This window comes from Dendrobium catenatum, unplaced genomic scaffold, assembly GCF_001605985.2.
Source record: "Dendrobium catenatum unplaced genomic scaffold, ASM160598v2 fragScaff_scaffold_542, whole genome shotgun sequence".
Lineage (NCBI taxonomy): Eukaryota > Viridiplantae > Streptophyta > Magnoliopsida > Asparagales > Orchidaceae > Dendrobium > Dendrobium catenatum.
The window spans coordinates 4,007,404-4,028,108 of NW_021319004.1; the positions used below are offsets into that span (position 1 = coordinate 4,007,404).

The 20,705-nt window shown below is 34.8% G+C and overlaps 1 protein-coding gene across 1 annotated transcript in view; it reads right to left on the reverse strand.

Annotated features, from left to right (window-relative positions):
* Positions 1-20,404, reverse strand: part of LOC110114993 (FRIGIDA-like protein 3) — a 36,307-nt gene extending 15,903 nt beyond the window's left edge. The window contains exons 1-2 of the mRNA XM_020848069.2: positions 20,245-20,404; positions 15,583-16,626 (exon numbers count right to left, since the gene is read on the reverse strand). Of these exons, the coding sequence (XP_020703728.1) occupies positions 15,583-16,615 (1,033 nt within the window). The 5' untranslated portion in view covers positions 16,616-16,626; positions 20,245-20,404. The remainder of the gene's footprint in view (positions 1-15,582; positions 16,627-20,244) is intronic.
* Between the last annotated feature and the right edge of the window lie 301 nt (positions 20,405-20,705).

Genomic DNA, 20,705 nt, shown 5'->3' on the forward strand with positions numbered 1-20,705 from the left:
AAAAAAAAAAAGACAACAACATCATTTGTAGCCTTGTAGCTTATAATATCAAAATATAAGTAAGCATTAAATGTCTAGTACAACAACAAAAGCATAAACATAAATTGCTAGTACATAAAGTTTCAACTATTCAATAGAAGGAATAATATGATTAGCTTCTTCAGTGGTTTGTCTTTGAACTTCTATATCATCTTCAATAAATATCATAGCTTTTAATTCAGGCTCATCAAGTGAAAGATTAGTGATTTCTAATATATATATATATAAAGTAATTTCTAATATTCTCATATCATCAAGAGACTCAAATCCATCTCGAAAATGAGAGAACTTTGCTCGCAGCCGCGGAAGTAAATATGACACATCTTTTTTTATTCGAATTTCTTTTTGTTTTTCAACGGACACGTGTATCGGATACGCATGTCCTTTTGAAATTAAATGGTATTTTAATTGGATATGTCTTTGGCGTATCCGACACGTATCGGTGGAGTATCGAAGGCGTATCCGTGTATCGGATACAGCACGCCTTCATAAATAGGTGCATCGGTGCAACATAGCAATGAAGATAAGTCTACACACTACGATTTGCCACCTTCGTTTGATCATCTACATGGGGTGGTAAGCGGTACTCTGCTTCAAGATATTCCCCTGCATGACTGCATCTTGAATAGTTTCCCACAAAAATGTCTTAAAAAGACCATATCCCGATCAAACACTATGGACTTGGTTATGCCATGAAAACGGACCACCCTCTCTAATGAAAGCAGTTGCCACTGACACTGTGGTGTATGGGTGGCATAGAGGAATGAAATTAGCATATTTGCTCAATCTGTTCACCACCACTAGAATCACAGTGAATCCTTCTGACTTAGGAAATCCCTTAATGAAGTCCATAATCATCTCTTACCACACCTTCTCGAGTAAAGCTAAAGGTTGTAAAAGAACACCTAAAGTCATAGCCTGGTATTTGTATCTCTAGCATACATTGCAACTGGCCACCATCTTCTCCATATCCTTCTACATGCCCACCCAGTAGAGCTCTACTTCTAGTCGATGATATTTCTTTTGAATTCATGAATGTCCCCCAATAATTGTCCCATGAAACTCCTGCAATAAGTGAGGGATGTGTGGTGATATCCTTAATAGCACAAACCATCTATGGTATAAAAACTTCTGATCCACCAAGGAATAATCAGGATGACTATCATTGTTCTCCAGTAAATCTCCTTTAATTTTACTTAGCTCTTCATCTCACTCTCTCTCTTACTTCAATACCTCCCAATCCACCACCATGGAGACCGATAGAGCCATAACCTAGGAATCTTCACAACGTCTGAAGAGAGCATATGTCGTTTTATTTTTCAATCTAGGCTTGTATTAGATCTCAAAGACAAACCCTAATAACTTGGAAAAGCCACCGCGGATGCTCCTCTGTCACCATCCTCTGCTCCAACAAGAACTTCAAACTCCTCTGATCGATCCTGACTATGAAGTGCCGCCCAATAGGTAAGGTCACCACTTCTCAATTGCTAACACAATCGCCATCAATTCCCTTTCATATACTGATTTTAGTCTGTCCATAGAAGTCAACACTTGACTGAAATAAGCTATAGGCCTCTTCCCTTGCATGAGAAATGCTCCCAACCTACAGCCTGATGCATCAGTCTCCACTACAAACAACTAGCTAAAATATAGTAGTGCTAACAAAGGGACACCAGTCATGACTTTCTTTAACTGCTTAAATACCTGAGTGGCTGCCTCCCTCCATTTGAAATTGTCCTTCTTCAGGCTTCAACTACTCTGTCAACAATCAAGCTATAGAGTTGTATCCATTCACATATTTCTTATAATATCTTGTGAGTCCCAAGAACCCCCTTAGCCCCTTTTGAATTTTAGACAGGTTGTAACGCCCCATAATCAAATTTGAAATAATTGTCTATTTCTCATTTTAAAAATATATCAAAGATTTTATAAATCATCAATATAAATAATAATCAACAAAAGCAACTAAAATCATAGACATCAAGATATTTTACTATTTATTCACCCAAAATATTATTTATACTAGTCAAGAGATCACTCTACAAAAGAATAAAAGAAAATATAAAACAAAATCTAAAGAAAACCTAAGAATCTCTGACAATCTCACTCCAACTGATTCTGACTCCTTCCTTGGATTGAAATCATTTAAATCACATATAATAAACTAAAAAGCTCAGCAAGTAATCAAAACTCTATCAATGCTTTCAATACAAGACAAAAAAATCAATATGTATGTTTCAATTCTAATCAATATCAATCATCACTTTATATAAGCAATAAAAATCTCCAAAAATTAATAATAAAATCAATATGTCCAATGAAGTCAAAAGACATACGGTATATTGATTTGAATTTTTGGATTAAAAAAAAGACATACGATAAAGAATAGTATCATCTAATGAATCATGTTAGTATGCTATGTTATGTTGTATCAATATTAATGCTATTATGAGCTATCAATATATCAATCAGTTTAAATATAAGGTAAATATCATCATGAGTATAATTATAAAAAGAAATGCATGACATTCAGATTTAATATGGTATTTTCTTCCATACATACGTTATACGTCATAGCTCTGAATCTGTTAGTTTTCACAGGTGGCTCTCAATAATCATTTAAAAGACGTCACCCTCTACTCGTCCGCGTAATTCAATCAATCAGTTATAAGCTACAACTAAGATTACACCACCAATCTTTTATTTAAAGGAAAGTTCGTCAGCCCACCCTCCTAAGCAGGGTATTATATTTTAAGAGCCAACCCATATTCATTATAATGTTAAATGCCAGCCTTCCTTGCACACATGCAAATGTTATCTTTTTTCTATACAGCACAAGTCAATATCATGTATAAAATGTATAAATACAGTAAAATCTATCAAATTTGTATAATATACATTTACTTTAAAAAATTATGTCTTTCAATTTAACTGGTGAAAATTCAATATGTTACAGTCAAAATATTCATATTTACGAGATCTATCACATACAAAAAATTATGAGGTGAAAGTTTTACCAATACAAATTTATCCTCGTTTTTTTGTAATGGAAACACAAATTTGATAGAAAAAATAATACATACCAATACAAATATATCCTCGTTTTACCCCTCTTTTTGCCTTTTCGGCACCTCTGCCTGTCCAGGTTCTTCCCCTGGCGCCTATTTTGTTCGCGGTTGTTCCTATCTCCTGCGGCCTCTTCGTGTGATGTTCCAGCCGATTGGTTTTTTTGACCTTTTGCCTCCCTCTGTTCTATTAGTGGTTGTTTGGTTGTTTGGCTCTCTTACTTCTATATAATGGGGCTGTTTTGTGGCATTTGGGAGTAGATTTTGGTGAGTGAAAATTTCCTAAACCTGAGAGTTTTCTTCTTTGATAGCTTGCGAGCTATATCCATTTTCTCTTCTCCTCTCTTTTATTTTGTCTCAGGCTTCTTATCTAATTCTTCTCTCTGCAAGTTTCCACCCCATTTGTATCTTTCTTCTAAAGCCTTTGAAGGTGTTGGTTGACTCACTTATTGTCTAACTTCTGTTTGTTCTAAAGTTAAGTTTGTTTGGTGTTGACTTATTAAATTTTGAATTGAGACAAGTTCTTCTTGCCTTAGTGTTCTCCTTTGGTTTTTTAATCTATTTGTCTGCATCAAAAATTATCAAAAATATAAAATTATTGAAATAAGAATAGGGTAATTATTCCTTACATACGAGCCATTTTCCCTATATGGCCAACTTGCAAAAATTTCTCCGCAACTTCTAAAATCCAAGTTTTATTTTCTCTCTTCAAATTTCTCTCAAACCCTCTCTACATACTCTCTATTAAAATAGTTTTATTTTCTCTCTTCAAATTTCTCTCAAACCCTTTCTACATACTCTATTAAAATGTTTCAAGTTAAATGGCTATTTAGATTAATATATAAGTGGAAAAGGATATTTATAATATTAATATAACTATTTTAGTTTAATCAATTTTTTAATATAAAATTCATATAAATCATTTTGGGGCTTTAAAAATTATTAAAAAATATATTCATAAAATAAATCATTTTATTTAAAAAAATATTAGTAAAATCAATTTGCAAAACAGACATCTGACGGTCCCAAAATCCACACTTTTTATCGATATGTCTCAATTTCTTGATAATTTGTACCAAGGCCTAAAATTACAAAAAAAAAAATTATATATAATTAAAATACTATGATATAAATGATATCCTAAAGACGATTTTTAAATTTGGCTTATAATGATTCCTAAACAAAATTATTTTCTTGGATCAAAGTACAAGCTATTACACAGGCGAACCCACTATTACTTCTATCTTGGTTGGATCTGCTAACACCCCGACTTGAGACACTACCTGTCCCAAGTACTCCAACCTCTACTACGAAAAAGAACACTTCTTCGAGTTAGCATATAGTTGATGCTCCTTCAAAGTTCCCAACATAATCCCTAACTGCACCAAGTGCTCTTCCTCCGACTTGCTATAGATAAGGACATCATCAAAGAATATCAAAACAAACCTATGAAGATAATGCTTGAACACCCTATTCATGAGTGACTGGAAAGTGGCAAGGGCATTAGTGAGATCAAAAAACATCACAAAAAATTCTTAGTGACCCTCTTGAGTTCTAAAAGTCATCTTGTGGGTGTCCTTTGGTCGCATTCTGATTTTGAGTTACCCAGACTTCAAATTAATCTTTGAGAACACCACCGAGCCACATGTAACTCATATAGCAACTCATAAATGCTCGATATGGAAAACTTGTTTGAAACGGTCTCCTTATTCAAGGCGTGATAAGCTATATAGAATCTCTAATTGTTACCTTTATTCTTCATCAACAAGATGGGACTAGAAAAAGGGCTCACCCTAGGCATGATGATCTCAGCTTCAAGCATCCCCCAAATCAGTCTCTCAATCTCATTCTTATGGATCTACAGGTAGTAATATGGTTGGAAATTAATGGGAGTGACTTCTTCCTTCAAATAATAGTGTGCTCGTGCTCTCGTGGAGGGGCCAATCAATGGGAAGGTTGGAATACCTCACTAAACTGCTAAAAAAGCGACTGAACAACTTCTGGAATATCCTCTATCTCTCAGGTGTCTCCTTCCTCTAAGCTCTGGAGCTCCACCAAGAATCTCAATCCTTCACCCTGTATTATTGACCTCATTTTTGTATGAGGTCACTTTAACCCCTTTCTGGACTCTAGACCCTAGGGTTTCTTAGATCCTAGGATCAATCCAGATTCATATCAATTCAAATCAATTCAAGTTTCAAACCCAGTCAAACTTTAACCCAATCCAGCTCAAAACTCAGGCTCCAGTTTAATTCCTGATTCAGCCTTCAAATCAATATCAAACATAATTTAGGATTTATCCAATCATTAGTAATCGTTCAATTAATTACAAATGACTAGGATAATTCAAACTCAAACTATGAAACATAAAACCCAGTTCAAATTCAGAATTTTAAACGAAAATTCAAGGATAAAAGACTAAGTCCTAAAAGCCTTTTCCATTGAATTTTTAAATACTTCAAAACTCAATCAACTGACAGCTGATTCAGAGTCTATCAATTGCACATTGATAGGACATGTCTAGAGAGGCAACCCTCCAAATTTAAGCTCATTCTATGGACTCAAATCCCAAAAATTGAATTAAAATATAATGACTGTAAAACCTTCAAATATTTACAGCCTATGGCACTGGACTTGCCACCCAATAGATTTTGATCTTGAAGCTTTATCCAAAGCCTCCAATCACTTCCACATCCTTAATCTTGACTCACTGAACATTAAACTGTATTTTGGTTGACCCATTTTGACCCCCAGTTGACCCAGAGGTCAAAATGACCAAAATACCTCTTAGAGATTTAAACATCAATTTTAAACCAAATGACCTCCAAATTGCTTGGGATCACTACCAGCAATTTTCAAACATCAAACAAAACCTGTTGAGCATGGACCCACCCCTTATGTCAACCTGGTTGACTCAATTATATTTTAAGGTTTAAATGGGTTATTCCATCTCATATAACATATCAAACATATTTTAAATATCATATCAAATCCAAATCATGGCATAATCATACTCTAATAATTTGACAATCAAACCCAAATAAAAGTTGACCAAGTCAACTATAAGATTTGGTCAAATCACTTCAAATTCTCATACTCCTATTCAAACTTCAATCCTTAAGCCTCAAACCTTCACCAATCCATCTAACAAGCTTATTAGGACCACTTTGCTGCCACCTCATTAGTCAAAGGCATAGTTGACTAGTCATAGTAGTCAAACTTGCTTAATATATGACTTTATCATATTATTAAGCCAAACTTACTTAATAAATCAAGTTTTATGCAAGTTAATGGCTGGAGAGGACAGTTGACAGCACCCTAGATCTCTCCTTTATCTTGATTAAGATAATAATCATGAGAATGAGTGGAGAAAATCTCACTCTTCACTCAAAACATTATCTTAATTCCCTACCTTCCAAAATCTCCAATCCCAGCAGCCCACAGCCTTCTCAAAGGCATGAGCTAGTCTCTCCATATATAATTAGGTCTCTTCCAACCATTAGAAGGCTGCTTGCTTGAATTAAAAACCCAAATTGAGAAGAGAGAGAGAAAGAGAGAATAATTTCAAGAGCAAATTTAAAACCAGTCACCAAAAGTTTCTAAACCCTTGAGAGAAGTTGTAGATGACATCAGCAGCTTTTCAACAAGCCCAAGATCATCAATATTTACCCACAGGATTATAAGATATCTCAACTTTTATCTAAAACTTTAATTTGAAAATGCGGAAAATCTACAACATATAAAGCCTCCAAACTTCAAGTGTTGGAAGATTACATTGCCCTCTAGCTGTGTTTTAAATTTCGTTGAATATTTTGAAAGATATGTGTATTTGAAAATCTTTGACCAAATTTGACTTTGGTTCAACCAAAGCCGTCCGATCGCGCATTCAGCACGGTCGGACCACCCATAATCGGCCGCGTCACCCCCTGACCCCACGGATTCCCTGTGGTTCGAACGCGCGTCCTTCCGCGATCCGGACGGGTGACATGGCGGCCTCCTGGCCGTCCATCCATACCGCAGCCAAATAAGTGGTCCTGATAGACCGATGGCGTGGTTAAGTGGCGGGACCCAGCTCGCCACGTGTCATGCCGGCGGCTGATTTGACTCAGATTGAGTTAAAAAATTCAAAATAATGCTCAAATCTTCCAAAATTACCAGTAAATCAAATTTTTGACTAATTTGAACATTTTTTGGCTCGTTGGAAAGGGTATTTTATTTAGTATTTATTAAAATTAAATTTGAGTTGATTAAGCCATTGTATTGTGAGATATTTAATCTTATTTGAAATATCTTTTGTATTTTTCTCACATTCCAGTAGTCAACTGGAGTCCAAATTTTGGTGAAAGTTTATTGAGTATCTTAGGCATGTTTAGTAATTTTTCTAGGGTTTGATACTCAATATAATGTTGTGATGTGAATTTGCAAGGCAATGGATTCATTTTGGACCCAAAACTTTGAAAATTCATAATTATCTAGATTTTTAATATTTTGCTGTGAAAATTTTGTGATGTGAATGCATGTATATCAGGGTTAGACACACTAAATTTGAAGCTAATTTGAACAGTAGAAACACCTAAGAAAATTAATTAAAGAAATGTCTAGAAAACTTTAAAAAAAAAATAGGGATCTATACACACACCCAATAGGGGTGAAACTTAAACACATTAAACCTAGTGACATTTTAAACCATTTGTTTAAATTTGACTGAATTTGGAGAACATTAGATTAGAAAATTAGTTTTATCAAATTTCAGCCCTTTTAAGGACCCACAAATTTCAAAAAATCAAAATAAATCCAATTGTAATCCAAAAATTATATACAACACCTTTAACTGACTAGAATTTAAACCTTAACTTAAGAAAAATAAAACATCTTTGATTTGATAGCAAACATAAGCTTAATTTAATTTTAATTAAATTAATTATTAAAATTAATTAAAAATTCCAAAAAATTATCAAATAATTGAAAATCTCTCCTTAGGTCATTCCTGACCTTTAGAGTTGATTTCAAGGAATTGGAAGTTCATTTAGAGCAAATTCATAAAAATGGTCTTTAATTAACCAATTAGTCATTACTGATCTTTGAAGTTGATTTGGACCAAAGGTCAAGAACTCCAAAGTTTGATGAATTAATTGAATTTTTAAAATTGGTTAATGGAAAACCCTTTTTATAGTTTTACTCCAAATGAACTCTCAATTCTTTGAAATCAACTCCAAAGGTTAGCAATGACGTAAGGAGAGATTTACAAGTATTTGAGAATTTTCTGAAAATTTTAATTATTTCTAATTAATTAATTTAATTTAATATTAAATTTTAATTCAAATTAAATTAAGCTTATGCTTGCTGTCAAATCAAAGAGATTTTATTTTTTAAGTTAATATTTAAATTTTGGTCAGTTAGATGTATTGTATTTAATTTTTGGATTATAATTGAATTTATTATGATTTTTTAAAATTTCTAGGTCCTTAAAAGAGCTGAAATTTGGTAAGTCTAATTTTCTAATCTAATGATCTTCAAATTCAGTCAACTTTAAACCTATGGCTCAAAATGTAACTAGGTTTACTGTGTTTAAGTTTCACCCCTATTGGGTGTGTGTACAGCTCCCTAAAAATTTTCTATGTTTTCTAGATATTTTCTTAATTATTTTCCTTAGTTGTTTCTACTGTTCAAATTGACTTTAAACTTGATATGTCTAACCCTGGTATACATGCATTCACACCACAAAACTTTCACAGCAAAATATTAAAAATATAGGGAGTTATGAATTTTCAAAATTTTTGGTCCAAAATGAACCCATTGCCTTACAAATTCACATCACAGCAATCTATTGAGTATCAGACCCTAGAAAAATTACTGAACATATTTAAGATACCCAATAATCTTTCACCAAAATTTGGACTCCAGTTGACGACTGGATTGTGAGAAAAATACAAAAGATCTTTTTCAAACAAGATTAAATATCTCATAATACAGTGGCTTAATCAACTCAAACTTAATTTTAATAAATATTAAATAAAAGGCTCTTTCCAACGAGTCCAAAAACATCCCATTTGGTGAAAAATTCGATTTACTGTGAATTTTGGAAAATTTAAGCATTATTTTGAATTTGTAACTCAATCTAAGTCAAATCAGCCGCCGGCCAATGATTGGCGCCGAAACGGTCGTGGCGAATGAAGGCATGACACGTAACGGGCCGGGTCCCGCCACTTAACCACGTCAGCAGTCCATCAAGACCGCTGATCCGTCCGCAGCATAGATGGACGGCCAAGAGGCCGCCACGTCACCCGTCAGGACCGCGAAAGGACCCGCGTTCAAATCATAAGGAAGCCGTGCGATCAGGGGGGTGACGCAGCCGATTATGGGCCGTCTGAGTCAAATTTGGTCAAATATTTTCAAATACCCATATCTTTCAAAATACTCAATGAAATCTAACTAAATTTGAAATACAGCTAGAGGGCAATGCAATCGTCCAACACGTGAAGTTTGGAGACTTCATATCTTGTAGATTTTTTGCAGTTTCAAATTAAAGTTTTAGAGAAAAGTTGATATATCTTACAATACTGTGGGTGGATTTTGATGATCTTTGGCTTGTTGGAAAGCTGCTGATATCCTCTACAACGTCTCTCAAGGGTCTAGGAGATTTTGGTGGTTGGTTTAAAATATGCTATCAAAATTATTCTTTCTCTCTTTCTCTCTCTCCTCTCAATTTGGGTTTTTAATGCAAGTAAGCAGCCTTTTAATAGCTGGAAGAGGCCTAATTATAAATGGAGAGGCTGACTCATGCCTTGGAGAAGGTTGTGGGCTACTGGGATTAGAGATTTTAGAAGGTAGGGAATGAACATAATGCTTTGAGTGAAGAGTGAGGTTCTCTCCACTCCTCCTCATGATTATTATCTTAATCAAGATAAAATGAAGATCTAGAGTATTGTTAACTGTCATCTCCAGCTATCAACTTGCATAAAACTTGATTTAATAAGTAGGTTTAACTTAGCAAAATGATAAAGTCATATATTAAACAATTTTGACTATTTTAACTAGTCAACTATGCATTTGACTAATGAGGTGGCAGCCAAGTGGTCATAATAAGCTGGTTAAATGGATTGGAGAAAGTTTGAGGCTTAAGAATTAGAGTTTGAATAGGAGTATGAGAACTTGAAGTGATTTGATCAAATCTTACAGTTGACTTGATCAACTTTGATTTGGATTTGATTGACCAAGCATAAGAGTATGATTAGGCTATGATTTGAATTTGATTTGATATTTGAAATATGTTTGATATGTTATATGGGTTGGAATAACTCATTTAAACCTTAAAGTGTAATTGAGTCAACCAGGTTGACCCAAGGGGTGGGTCCATGTTCAACATGTTTGATTTGATGTTTAAAAATTGCTCGTAGTAGTCCCAAGCAATTTGGAGGTCATTTGGTTTGAAATTGATGTTTAAATCTCTAAGGAGTATTTTGATCATTTTGACCCCTGGGTCAACCGGGGGTCGAAATGGGTCCACCAAAATACATTTTAATGTTCAATGAATCAGAATTAATAATTTGGAAGTGATTGGAGACTTTGGATAAAGCTTCAAGATCAAAATCTATTGGGTGGTAAGTTCAGCAGCATAGGATGTAAATATTTGAAGATTTTACAGCCTTTAGATTTCAATTCAATTTCTGGGATTAGAGATCTCAAAATGGGCTTAAATTTGGAGGGTTGACTCTATATACATGTCCTATCAATATGCAATTGATAGACTCTGAATCAGAGGTCAGTTGACTGAGTTTTGAAGTATTTGAAAATTCAATAGAAAAGGCTTTCAGGACTTAGCATTTTATCCTTGAATTTTCGTTTGAAATTCTGAATTTGAACTGGGTTTTAGGTTTCATAGTTTAAGTTTGAATTATCCTAATCATTTGTAATTAATTGAACGATTACTAATGATTGAATAAATCCTAAATTAGGTTTGATACTGATTTGAAGGCTGAATCATGGCTTAAACTGGAGCCTGGGTTTTGAGCTAGATTGGGTTAAAATTTGACTGGATTTGAAACTTGAATTGATATGAATCTGGATTGATCCTAGGAACTTGAAACTTAAGGTCTAAGAAATTCTAGGGTCTAGACTCCAGAAAGGGGTTAAAGTGACATCATACAAAAATGAGGTCAACATGTATACACCATGGTTTTCAAGAAAATCATTACTTTAGATAAACTAGGGTCTCCCTTAACCACCAACTTTTCTTCCCTCCACTTGAATCTCCATAGCTAAGGCCTTTCTGTCTACCTTAGTCTCCCCCAAGGTTTGAAGCCACTTCATACCCAAGATCAAATCGCACTTCCCAACCCCAATGGAAAAAAACCTCTCTAATATGAATCACCTATAACTCCACCACCAACCCTTACAAATACCCCTTCTCTTCTCCACCTTCCCTGTGCCCATCATCACCCCAAAACAGCCCGTGTCTACCAACTTTAGCCCCAACTTGTCAACCACCTGATTGGATAAGAAATTGTGGGTGGCCCCACTATCCACCAAAATCGCCATTGCTTCTCCTATCTGTCCTCTCATCTTCACAATATGATTCTGGGTGAATCTCACTACAAAATTCAACAAAGCCTCTACCACCTCCAAGTATAAGTGCTCCTCTTCCTCTACCACTTCTTCTATCTCTACTCTACCCATCTTCTCCTTATCATGAACAAAAAAGACCTGCAATGTGCAATTATTACACTTTTACACCTATGGCCAGTGTAAACTTCTCGTCACACATAAAATATGGTCCCTTAGTCTCCTTCTCTTTGTCCCGATATAGTCAACACCCTAGGTGCAAGGAAGGTGGTTGTCGTGTGGTAAGAACCTCCAAAAATGACCCCTTTGCTACTCCTCTCAAGTGAGTTATTGCCCTTTATCAACTGGGCTAACTCCATAGCCACTCCCAAGGCATGGGGACTTGCAACCAGCATAGCGACTACTAACTCTGATTTGAGCTCTTTCATGAAATCGCTCTCTAACACCATCTCAGGTATTTTCCCTAAACGGTTAAACGTCCCAACAGAATCACAAATCTCTCTTGGTACTTCATCATTGTTCCCACCTGTGTCAAAACAAAGAACTACTCATAATAGTACGCCACATACTTTGTTTGAAAGCGCTCCAATAAATGATCCTTGAACTCCTCCGACGAACGGATCAGGTACCTCGCACCCCGTCTCCCCCCATTGGTACCTATTAAACCGATTCACAATGAACGACTCTAGCTCCAACCGGCCCAAAGGGGGCCAGCTCACATAGTCTATAGGAGGAGGAGGCTTCCGCCTCCTCTGCTTGGTCCACCCAATGGGGCGGGCCCCATTATTCCAAATGAATAAAAAATTCAAAATGGAGTGGGTGGCTAGTTTTGGGAGGAAAATTAAATTAGGAAAGATCTTATATTAAAGGGGATGAAGGAATTAAGGAGTTTTATGTTTTGATTGATTGGGAAATTAGGGTTCTTGGCGCTTGGACTCTAGGCTCTCTTGTCTAGAGATTTTAGGAGAGACGATCTTCCTCTCGAATTGAGGATCTCTTGTATCTTGCTTGGTGTTTGTTCCTTTTGCTTTCTATAAAGATTTTGCTATCGTGCGCTTGCTTTTATACGACGTATCCACATTTTTCTCGCTGATTTTACTGATTTTGGTAAGGTTTGCTTGCGAACTCAAGTAGATCCGATAGGATTACTTGCAAACTCAAGTATTTCCTATATGTACCATGCTAGTGCCTTCCACTAGAGACATAGAACTGCCGCCATAAGCTCTCCCCTTCTGCCAACCCATGCACATCCTCGCCTTCAAACATCGACATTTTCAGCTTCCTAACCTTCTGATCTCGCCCGCCTCAATTTCCCCTTCCACCCCCATGCCTCCCATGAAGCGAGCACTCGGGCCTCACCAAAGTTCCCTCTCCTCCCTTCTCCCTTCATATCCCTCTCTTCCTTCATATTCAACCCGTCAGTTCTCTTCTTCCCATTCCCTCTTACATCCATATTCCCTGTCCATCCCCCTTCTTAGTAGAGACTCAAGATGGAGTATTCCATCCTCCTCTCCTAAAATTTCCACCTCTCCATCTCCCTTTAGCATGTCATTTCTCTGATTCCCCTTTACTTCCCATGAAGTCGCTTTAGTTTGAAGCTTTAACATCCGCTTCAGTTTGAAACTTCAGCATCCGCTTCATCATTTCCTGTACATTCTCAAACCTTCCTTCCATCACTGAAAAATGCTCATTCAACGATCCAACATCCGTTCACAACTACCCTACTTCCCCCTCTGATTTTCTTCAAACGCCTCAACTCTCTCCAAGCCATCGGGCCCAAACACTTGCTTTGATACCAATTTAATATGATTTGAGGATCAAATCAGCACTCAAAACAGCCACAAGAACTAAATCAACACCAAATAGTGAAAAATAGCCACCAAACTTAAGAGAAAACAATAATGATATGCAAGAACAACACTGATAAAGCTCAAATAACAATCTTCAATTAAAAAAACACAAGATACAATCATACAATTGATTCACTAGCCACCAAACTCAATTTTCTAGCAGCAACTAGGTACCCAAAATCACCTAAGAAACAGCACCATAAAATTTTCACCTTAAAAGTAGCCCTAATCCCACCATAAATGCACTTCACATTTCTTCCAATGTTCTTCCCTTAAACATTTTCCATGTGCAATGTTAGACTAGGTCTAGTTTTTACTTCTGCCAAAAATTATTTCTCCCAACTCTTAGTATATGTGATTTGGTTAATAATCTTAAATTTAAAATCTAGTGTGAACTAATGATCTCAACGAAGACATAGGAACAATTAGCAAGATTTGAAGAAAAACTTAGAAATATAGGCATAGGCATTTTTAAGTTTTTTGAGTTATTAAAGGAGATGATGTAATGGTAATCAAAAGAGGTGATTAGAATAAATATGTTGCAAGTCATCACATAGCTGGTATTCCGATTAGCACAGGAATTAGAATTGTTCAAATTCACAATTATATTTTCAAGACCTAACGAAACTTTCATCCAATTAATTATAAATTCAACGTACTAATAAAATTAAAAAAAAAAAAAACAAGAAAAATATCTTACGTCTTGCTTAATCTTCCTTCAAAATATCGAATGTGGTAGGATGATTTAAATGATTCATAAAAGTTAGCAATTAACCTAATAAAGATACAATCTTGAAAATCATGAAAATGATACTCTTTTATTATTTTCTTACTTGAAACGGTACGTACACTTGCGTATCACCATGTTAGTATCCGGTCAAGTTTTTAACGCTGTTGTTGGCGATCAATAACTTGTCATTATTAGCTAATATTAATTTTAATATTATTATTTTAATACTAACTTTTATTTGTTTATTGTAACACCTATGATAAAATGTTTTCATTTTAGTTTTTATGTACAATAATTACAAGTTTTGTTGTGAGTTCTATAGATATCAAATTGTTGTTGGAATTGTATATAGTGTTTTTAATCAATTTGCTTTGTAAGTGATTTTTTTTTTGTTAATTGAATCAATTGTTGTATGCGTGGAAGAGATCTGTTGTTATTAGTTCCATTAGACCTTGAAATAGAGAAAACGTGTTAAATTTTTAGAAAAAACTAAAAGATAACTAGGAGAGATGGCTGATCAACTTAATGGAGAAGATGAACCTGGATCCCTTAGAGACTTTGCAAATGCTTTAGTTCATAGAATTTATCAAAGTATCAATAGACATGCTATTCATGCTAAAAATGTTGAACTTAAACTGACTATGATCCAAAATTCTCAGTTTGGGGGTTTTACCTATAGAAGATCCTAATTTACACAAAACAAATTTCTTTGAAATGTATACAACCTTTAAGTATAATAGAGTTTCCAATCATGCTATTAGGCTTATAGGTTTTTTCCCTTTTCTTTGAGAGAAAATACTAAAATGTGGTTAAATTCTTACCCACATGGCTATATCACTTGGAAATGAGTTAGCCAAAAATTTTCTAGCCAAATATTTTCCCCTTCAAAGACTGTTAAATTTAGGAATGAAATAACCTCATTCATCCAATTAAATTTTGTGATCATTTGCTCGGGGTCACCTATATGTTTGTGGCTAGTTGAAATTGTTTGGCGTTTGTGCATTAAAGAGTACATAGAAATGTTTTAGTTTGGAGTCATCCAGTAAATCTGACTTTTCCTATGAAAATATCAACAGCTTAGCAATTTGCTAACCGACTCTTTATTTTCTAATTACTTTAAATGTAAATTCATCGGGGATTTGTGATTTAAAAAAAAAAAAAAACTTAAATAAATTTCATTTTTAAATAAATTTCTAAAACTTGTGTGCTTATATGATTTCTTTTGCATAGCAAATCATGGTCCTTAAGGCAGCCTACATCACATATATTCTAATAAACTTGTATTCAGTCATATATCGGACAAATATGTAATTAACTCTGGGAAAAAAACCCAAACCTGGCATTTTTGGTAAAAACCCAAGTGAGCGGCAAAGATCAGCAGTTCTGCGACGCCTTGAAACAGCTGGGATTAATTTGCATATCTCATTCTCAGGGAAATCTGAATAAATATCAAACGTAGCCAAAAGTTGTAGAAAAGCATGAGCTTCTAATGAGTTGCCACCACTGGCATAAATGTCAAGACCATCTAACTTTGGCTTCCAATAGCTGGCAACTGCTTTTGCTTGCTCTTTAATTTCATCTGTGAGCTTCTGCTCATCAGAAAGCGTCTCAGAATTCATCATTAAGCAACTGAGAGATTCCATTAGCATGAGGCAAGTTCTTCGTAAACCCAAAAGGCCAGCATCCTTCTTTCCATCAGATCCTAAAATTTCTCCCGAGTAGAAGTTCTTCAAGGAATCCAATACCAAGCTAAAAGGATTACTTGCAGCTCTTAATGCAATTGGGATCTCTTCACGAATGGAGGCAAGATTCTTCCTATTGTCAGAAATGTACTTGTGGAGCTCTTCTACATCCATTTTCTGACACAATTCCGCCAGCTGTGAATGAGGTTTTTCATCTAAATAATTACTTTCAACAGGTGCTTCATCATAAATGTCAGATTTAACAACAGTAACATCTGATCCATCTTCAACACTGCTCTCAGGATAATTATTACTTAGACTATAGTCAGCTAATGCCGCAGGGTAGTTCCTGTATTTTTCAAATAAGGTAGACAGAGCAGCATCTCGTTTCTCCTGCAGCCTCTCCAGTGAAGCTTGCTCCTTCGCTACAACCACAGCTTCCCTCCTTTCCAGCATTTCTTGCGTCTCTGATACTTTGCACGCATAATCGTTTTCATCATTTTCTAACTCTTCAAATCTTTTTTTCAGCGACTTTTCAAGCCCATGAAAATGCTGTTCCAGCTCTTTCCATTTCAAATTCAAAGTTATAGCACTATGGCTTTCAAGTTCAGCAAATGCTTGCTGAAGTTGTTGCAACTTCGATGACGTAGCATCAATTAGGGTAGTAACTGATTGTGCGTCAGCCATATAAATAAGCCCTGCCATAGGAAAGGGATTAACCATATACATACCATTTAGTATAGCAAAGGCAGTACAATCTACCTCATGAATTTTGAAGGTGACAAAAAGGAAAACACCAAATATATCTAAGTGATGAATTCAACAAACTACAAATAAATAATCTAGTTTTTACAAAAGCTGATACGCATGAGTTACTACTACTGCCATTTACACAATTGCATGACGTTTCTCGCTTAAATTTAGGAAATCCTGAAGCATATGCCGCTTTCACATAACAATTTCAACACCGTATGGCATGATTCTTAAAAGACAGGAATAAAAATCAAATACAATATATTTGAGAGGGAGCAGGAATCTCAACAATTTCGCTGCCACGATGACTGTTAGAATTATGAAAAGTGGAATGAAACTTAACCATAATAATTTACGTGAAAAATGAACACTAGATACAATGACAATAAAAAATTTTCTCCATATTTTTATGAGTATGTGATTATTGAAATATAGGTACAAGAAGCTACATATTTGATTTAACATAATAGCCAGCTTGGATAAGAGCTGGCCATTCCTAAAAGCCACACTAAGGGCTCCAACAAGAACAACTCTATAGTAAGAAAATAACAAGGCACATTTGTAACAGGCAAATGAAGATCACGTAAGAGTAAATATGAAATATAAAACACCGATATAAAATATTTTTAGGAGCATGTTTGATGTCATAGCTTTGATGAGTTAGACCGATAAGAAATGACCAGAAAATTCCAGTGAAATTAAGAAAGTATAAAAGGCTTCTGAAATTTATGTCCGTAGCATGTAGAATACCAAGTCTGAATAACAGGTTGATAACATAAATTAAAATTTATACCCATATCCCATCGTCCATAGTAATTTGCTTCCCAAGAGGATCAAAGTTGAACATCTATATTAAAAAACCAACTATAGTGCTTGTTAATAGCTTCATTTCTTTATGCGTTTATTTAAAAAATAATATTCTTTGGTATTTCCCATATCATGTTTTAAATTTTTAATGGTAATTCCTAATATATCTGGAAGTGTTTATAATTAAATCAAGTGCAAACAGCAGAAGAAAAAAGTTAGATGACCATGAGCACCATTCCATAAGTTCATTTTTCATGGAAAATATTCTTAAATTTTAAAGAGTTCAAAGAACCAAATTTGAACACAATCCAACTTATTTATTCATGTTAAAAAAAACTAATTTAATTTCCAACAATTAACTTGTTAAAGGTTAAAATTATTCTCGATGGTAGCTTTTATGTCATTCAATTAATATTTTTTAAAAATATAATTACTTATTTAATATTAATATATTATATATTTATTTATTAGGATATGTTACTATCCACCTCTCTTATTTTCATTTATTACATATCATTATGCACTTTCATCGTTATCAATCTCCACTCTTCAGTTGCCTGAGTTCCAAGAATTGCGCCAACATGAATATATCGTTAGGATTACGCTAAGAATCAGAGTCTTTAGAGCTTAAAACATCCTCTCCTTCTCAACCTGCTTCCATTCAACGAGTCTGTGAGCACGGTTTGTGGTGCTCCATCTTGTCCCTCGATAGATCTTCTCTAACACACACATAGGATCAGAGCAAACTTCCATGAGAATCAGAGTTGAGCGTCTTCTTTCTTCTTCGATTACCTTAGTAAATAGATTGTCTTAGCCCTTGACACATCTCCGACATGCCATCAACTCATTGTTAACAACCCTTGTGCCTTCATTCCAATCCTACTATTTAGACATCAATATCCTCTTCAGGGCTTTATTAATATTTTCAATTAATATTTCTTTTTAATCCTACTATTACCTTATTTAAATTATGCTTATTTAATTTGTATCAAATATTTAGATAATAATTTCAAATTTATGGAATTCCTTATCATTTAGATCTAGAAAATTATTTGTTAATATGATAACCACATGAGAATTCACTTAATATATATTAATTCATGAGATTGTCTATTAACTTGTTTCAAGTACTCATCCATTTAATTTAAGCAACTCAAGTATGAGCCAAGCTCAATCATAAAAAAATCTAAATAAGCCAAGCATGAACATGCGTGTGAAAGTTCGGCTTGAGCTCATGTTGAATTCAACTTCTAGTGTGACCAAGCTAAGTCTAATCCATGGAATGCTTGACTCGGCACAATCAGATTACAACTAGTTTTGATTGAAGAGATGGATGCTAATTCTTTAAACACAAAAGCTTAGTTAATATATTTATGCTGGTAATTTGACATGAGGTAATGCAAAATGATCAGTGGGAGTATTATAAATAAGAAAGTGCATTTGAAAAAAAGTTGCACAAACTGCAGAAAAAATAAAAGCTTCAAGTTTCATAGTAGTAAATCTTAAGAATGAAGAAGGTTGCAAAGAGATAGAGGAAGAGATGGAAGGCAACAAATCTATTACGGGAAAAAATAACATGCATGAAGGAAATGATGGAAAAAAAAAAGTAAAGACGATTAGATCATCCTTAGGTCATACATACTACAAATTTAAATAGTTTACAATTGTTTAAGATAATCTATCTACCAAAAATTTTGAAATTGGAATACAGGTAGAAGTTGAAATTTATTTTTTTCGTCAGCTAACTTTTATGTGAAGATTATCAAATCATGGTCTTAAAAACAAGAGTTATCATACTTAACATAACTTCATAAGTAATTCAATCATTTCTTTTCAACTCAGCCACTTGCCTAATGCCTCAGGCATTGGACAGCCATATTGCATTTAAAGTGCCTACTGCCTAGTGATTTTTACAACATTAGCCAAAATAAGACCTTTTGTAAAGAAAAGTACACTAAATAATGCTTCCTTAATATAATTGTTGAAACTAGGAAGCATTGCTATTTTTAAGGATCTAACAAAGAGATATGAAAATATCTACTACTTTCTAGATGTTCATATTCTTGAAGTGATTCATGCCAATTGCATCGGACTATTCCCCCCCAATGCAATTTAAAATTCATATAAATAGATTGATACTCCAATTTCTCCCATATACAAATTCACAATAATAAGCTTCCATTTTCTACTTACTATTTTTCTTAAAATAACGGACTATCCCATTCTAATTTGCAGTTACCAACTCCGTATTCCCTGATCCATCCTCGCTATCACGCTATCAAACTTAGACATGCTTATTCCGTAAGAAAATCATCCTTAAAGGATCAATGAAAACCCAAGAGCTCCAGATCTGGTTTCAAAAAGCCACTCCATATTGTCAACTTCCAGTATCTAGCTCCGCTTGAAAACTATCAAGAACAAAGAGAAACCCGGGAACTTCAACGCCTGGATAGTTTTATGCTCAAATTACCGGACGTCTTCATTTTCCAAAAAATAAAATTAAGAAAAAGAAGGCTCAAACCGAAAGAAACCCTAGGCAAGGAAAAGTAACTAGCACCACCTTTTCAAAGTCAAAATCAAGCAAATCAGCGAAAAAATCCAAGGGACAAAAAACTCAAGACACAAACACTGTACACCCTTGCCCTAACACCACCTAATCGCAGCAAGGATTCGGCAGAACAAGACAAGAAAAATGCAATCTAAGCTAAAGTGACCCAGTTTAAAGCAAGGGATAACTGGATCGGAAATACGCTTACTGAGCTTCAACAGAGGATTCCAGCCGTCGGGAATTAGGAGAACAGTAGAGGCGGCGAGGTGCAAGAGTTCAAGTATGAGCAGAAGCGACCCGACACCACCATCGAAATATCGAAATGGAGATGAGAGAGATAGGAGAGAGAAAGAGAAGGCTCTTACCAAATACCAAGCCACCTTTAAATGCGGGAAAAAATAACCTGGGGATTTAGCATGATTGCACGACAGGTGGACTGTAAAATTCGTGATTCGGGCCGATAATATATCGGGTACCGGTATTGAACGACCAGCCTACTCTCTTAATTTTGATTTATTTAAATTTATGTCAATTAAAAACAAATTGACTTTGACTGTGTTTTGAGAGAAAATATTATGTGCGGACATCATATGATTTGGAGATCAACCAAAATGTGTCACATTATCTGGTAGATAGTGGTAATGAGCACCGGTACTAAACAAAAAAGTG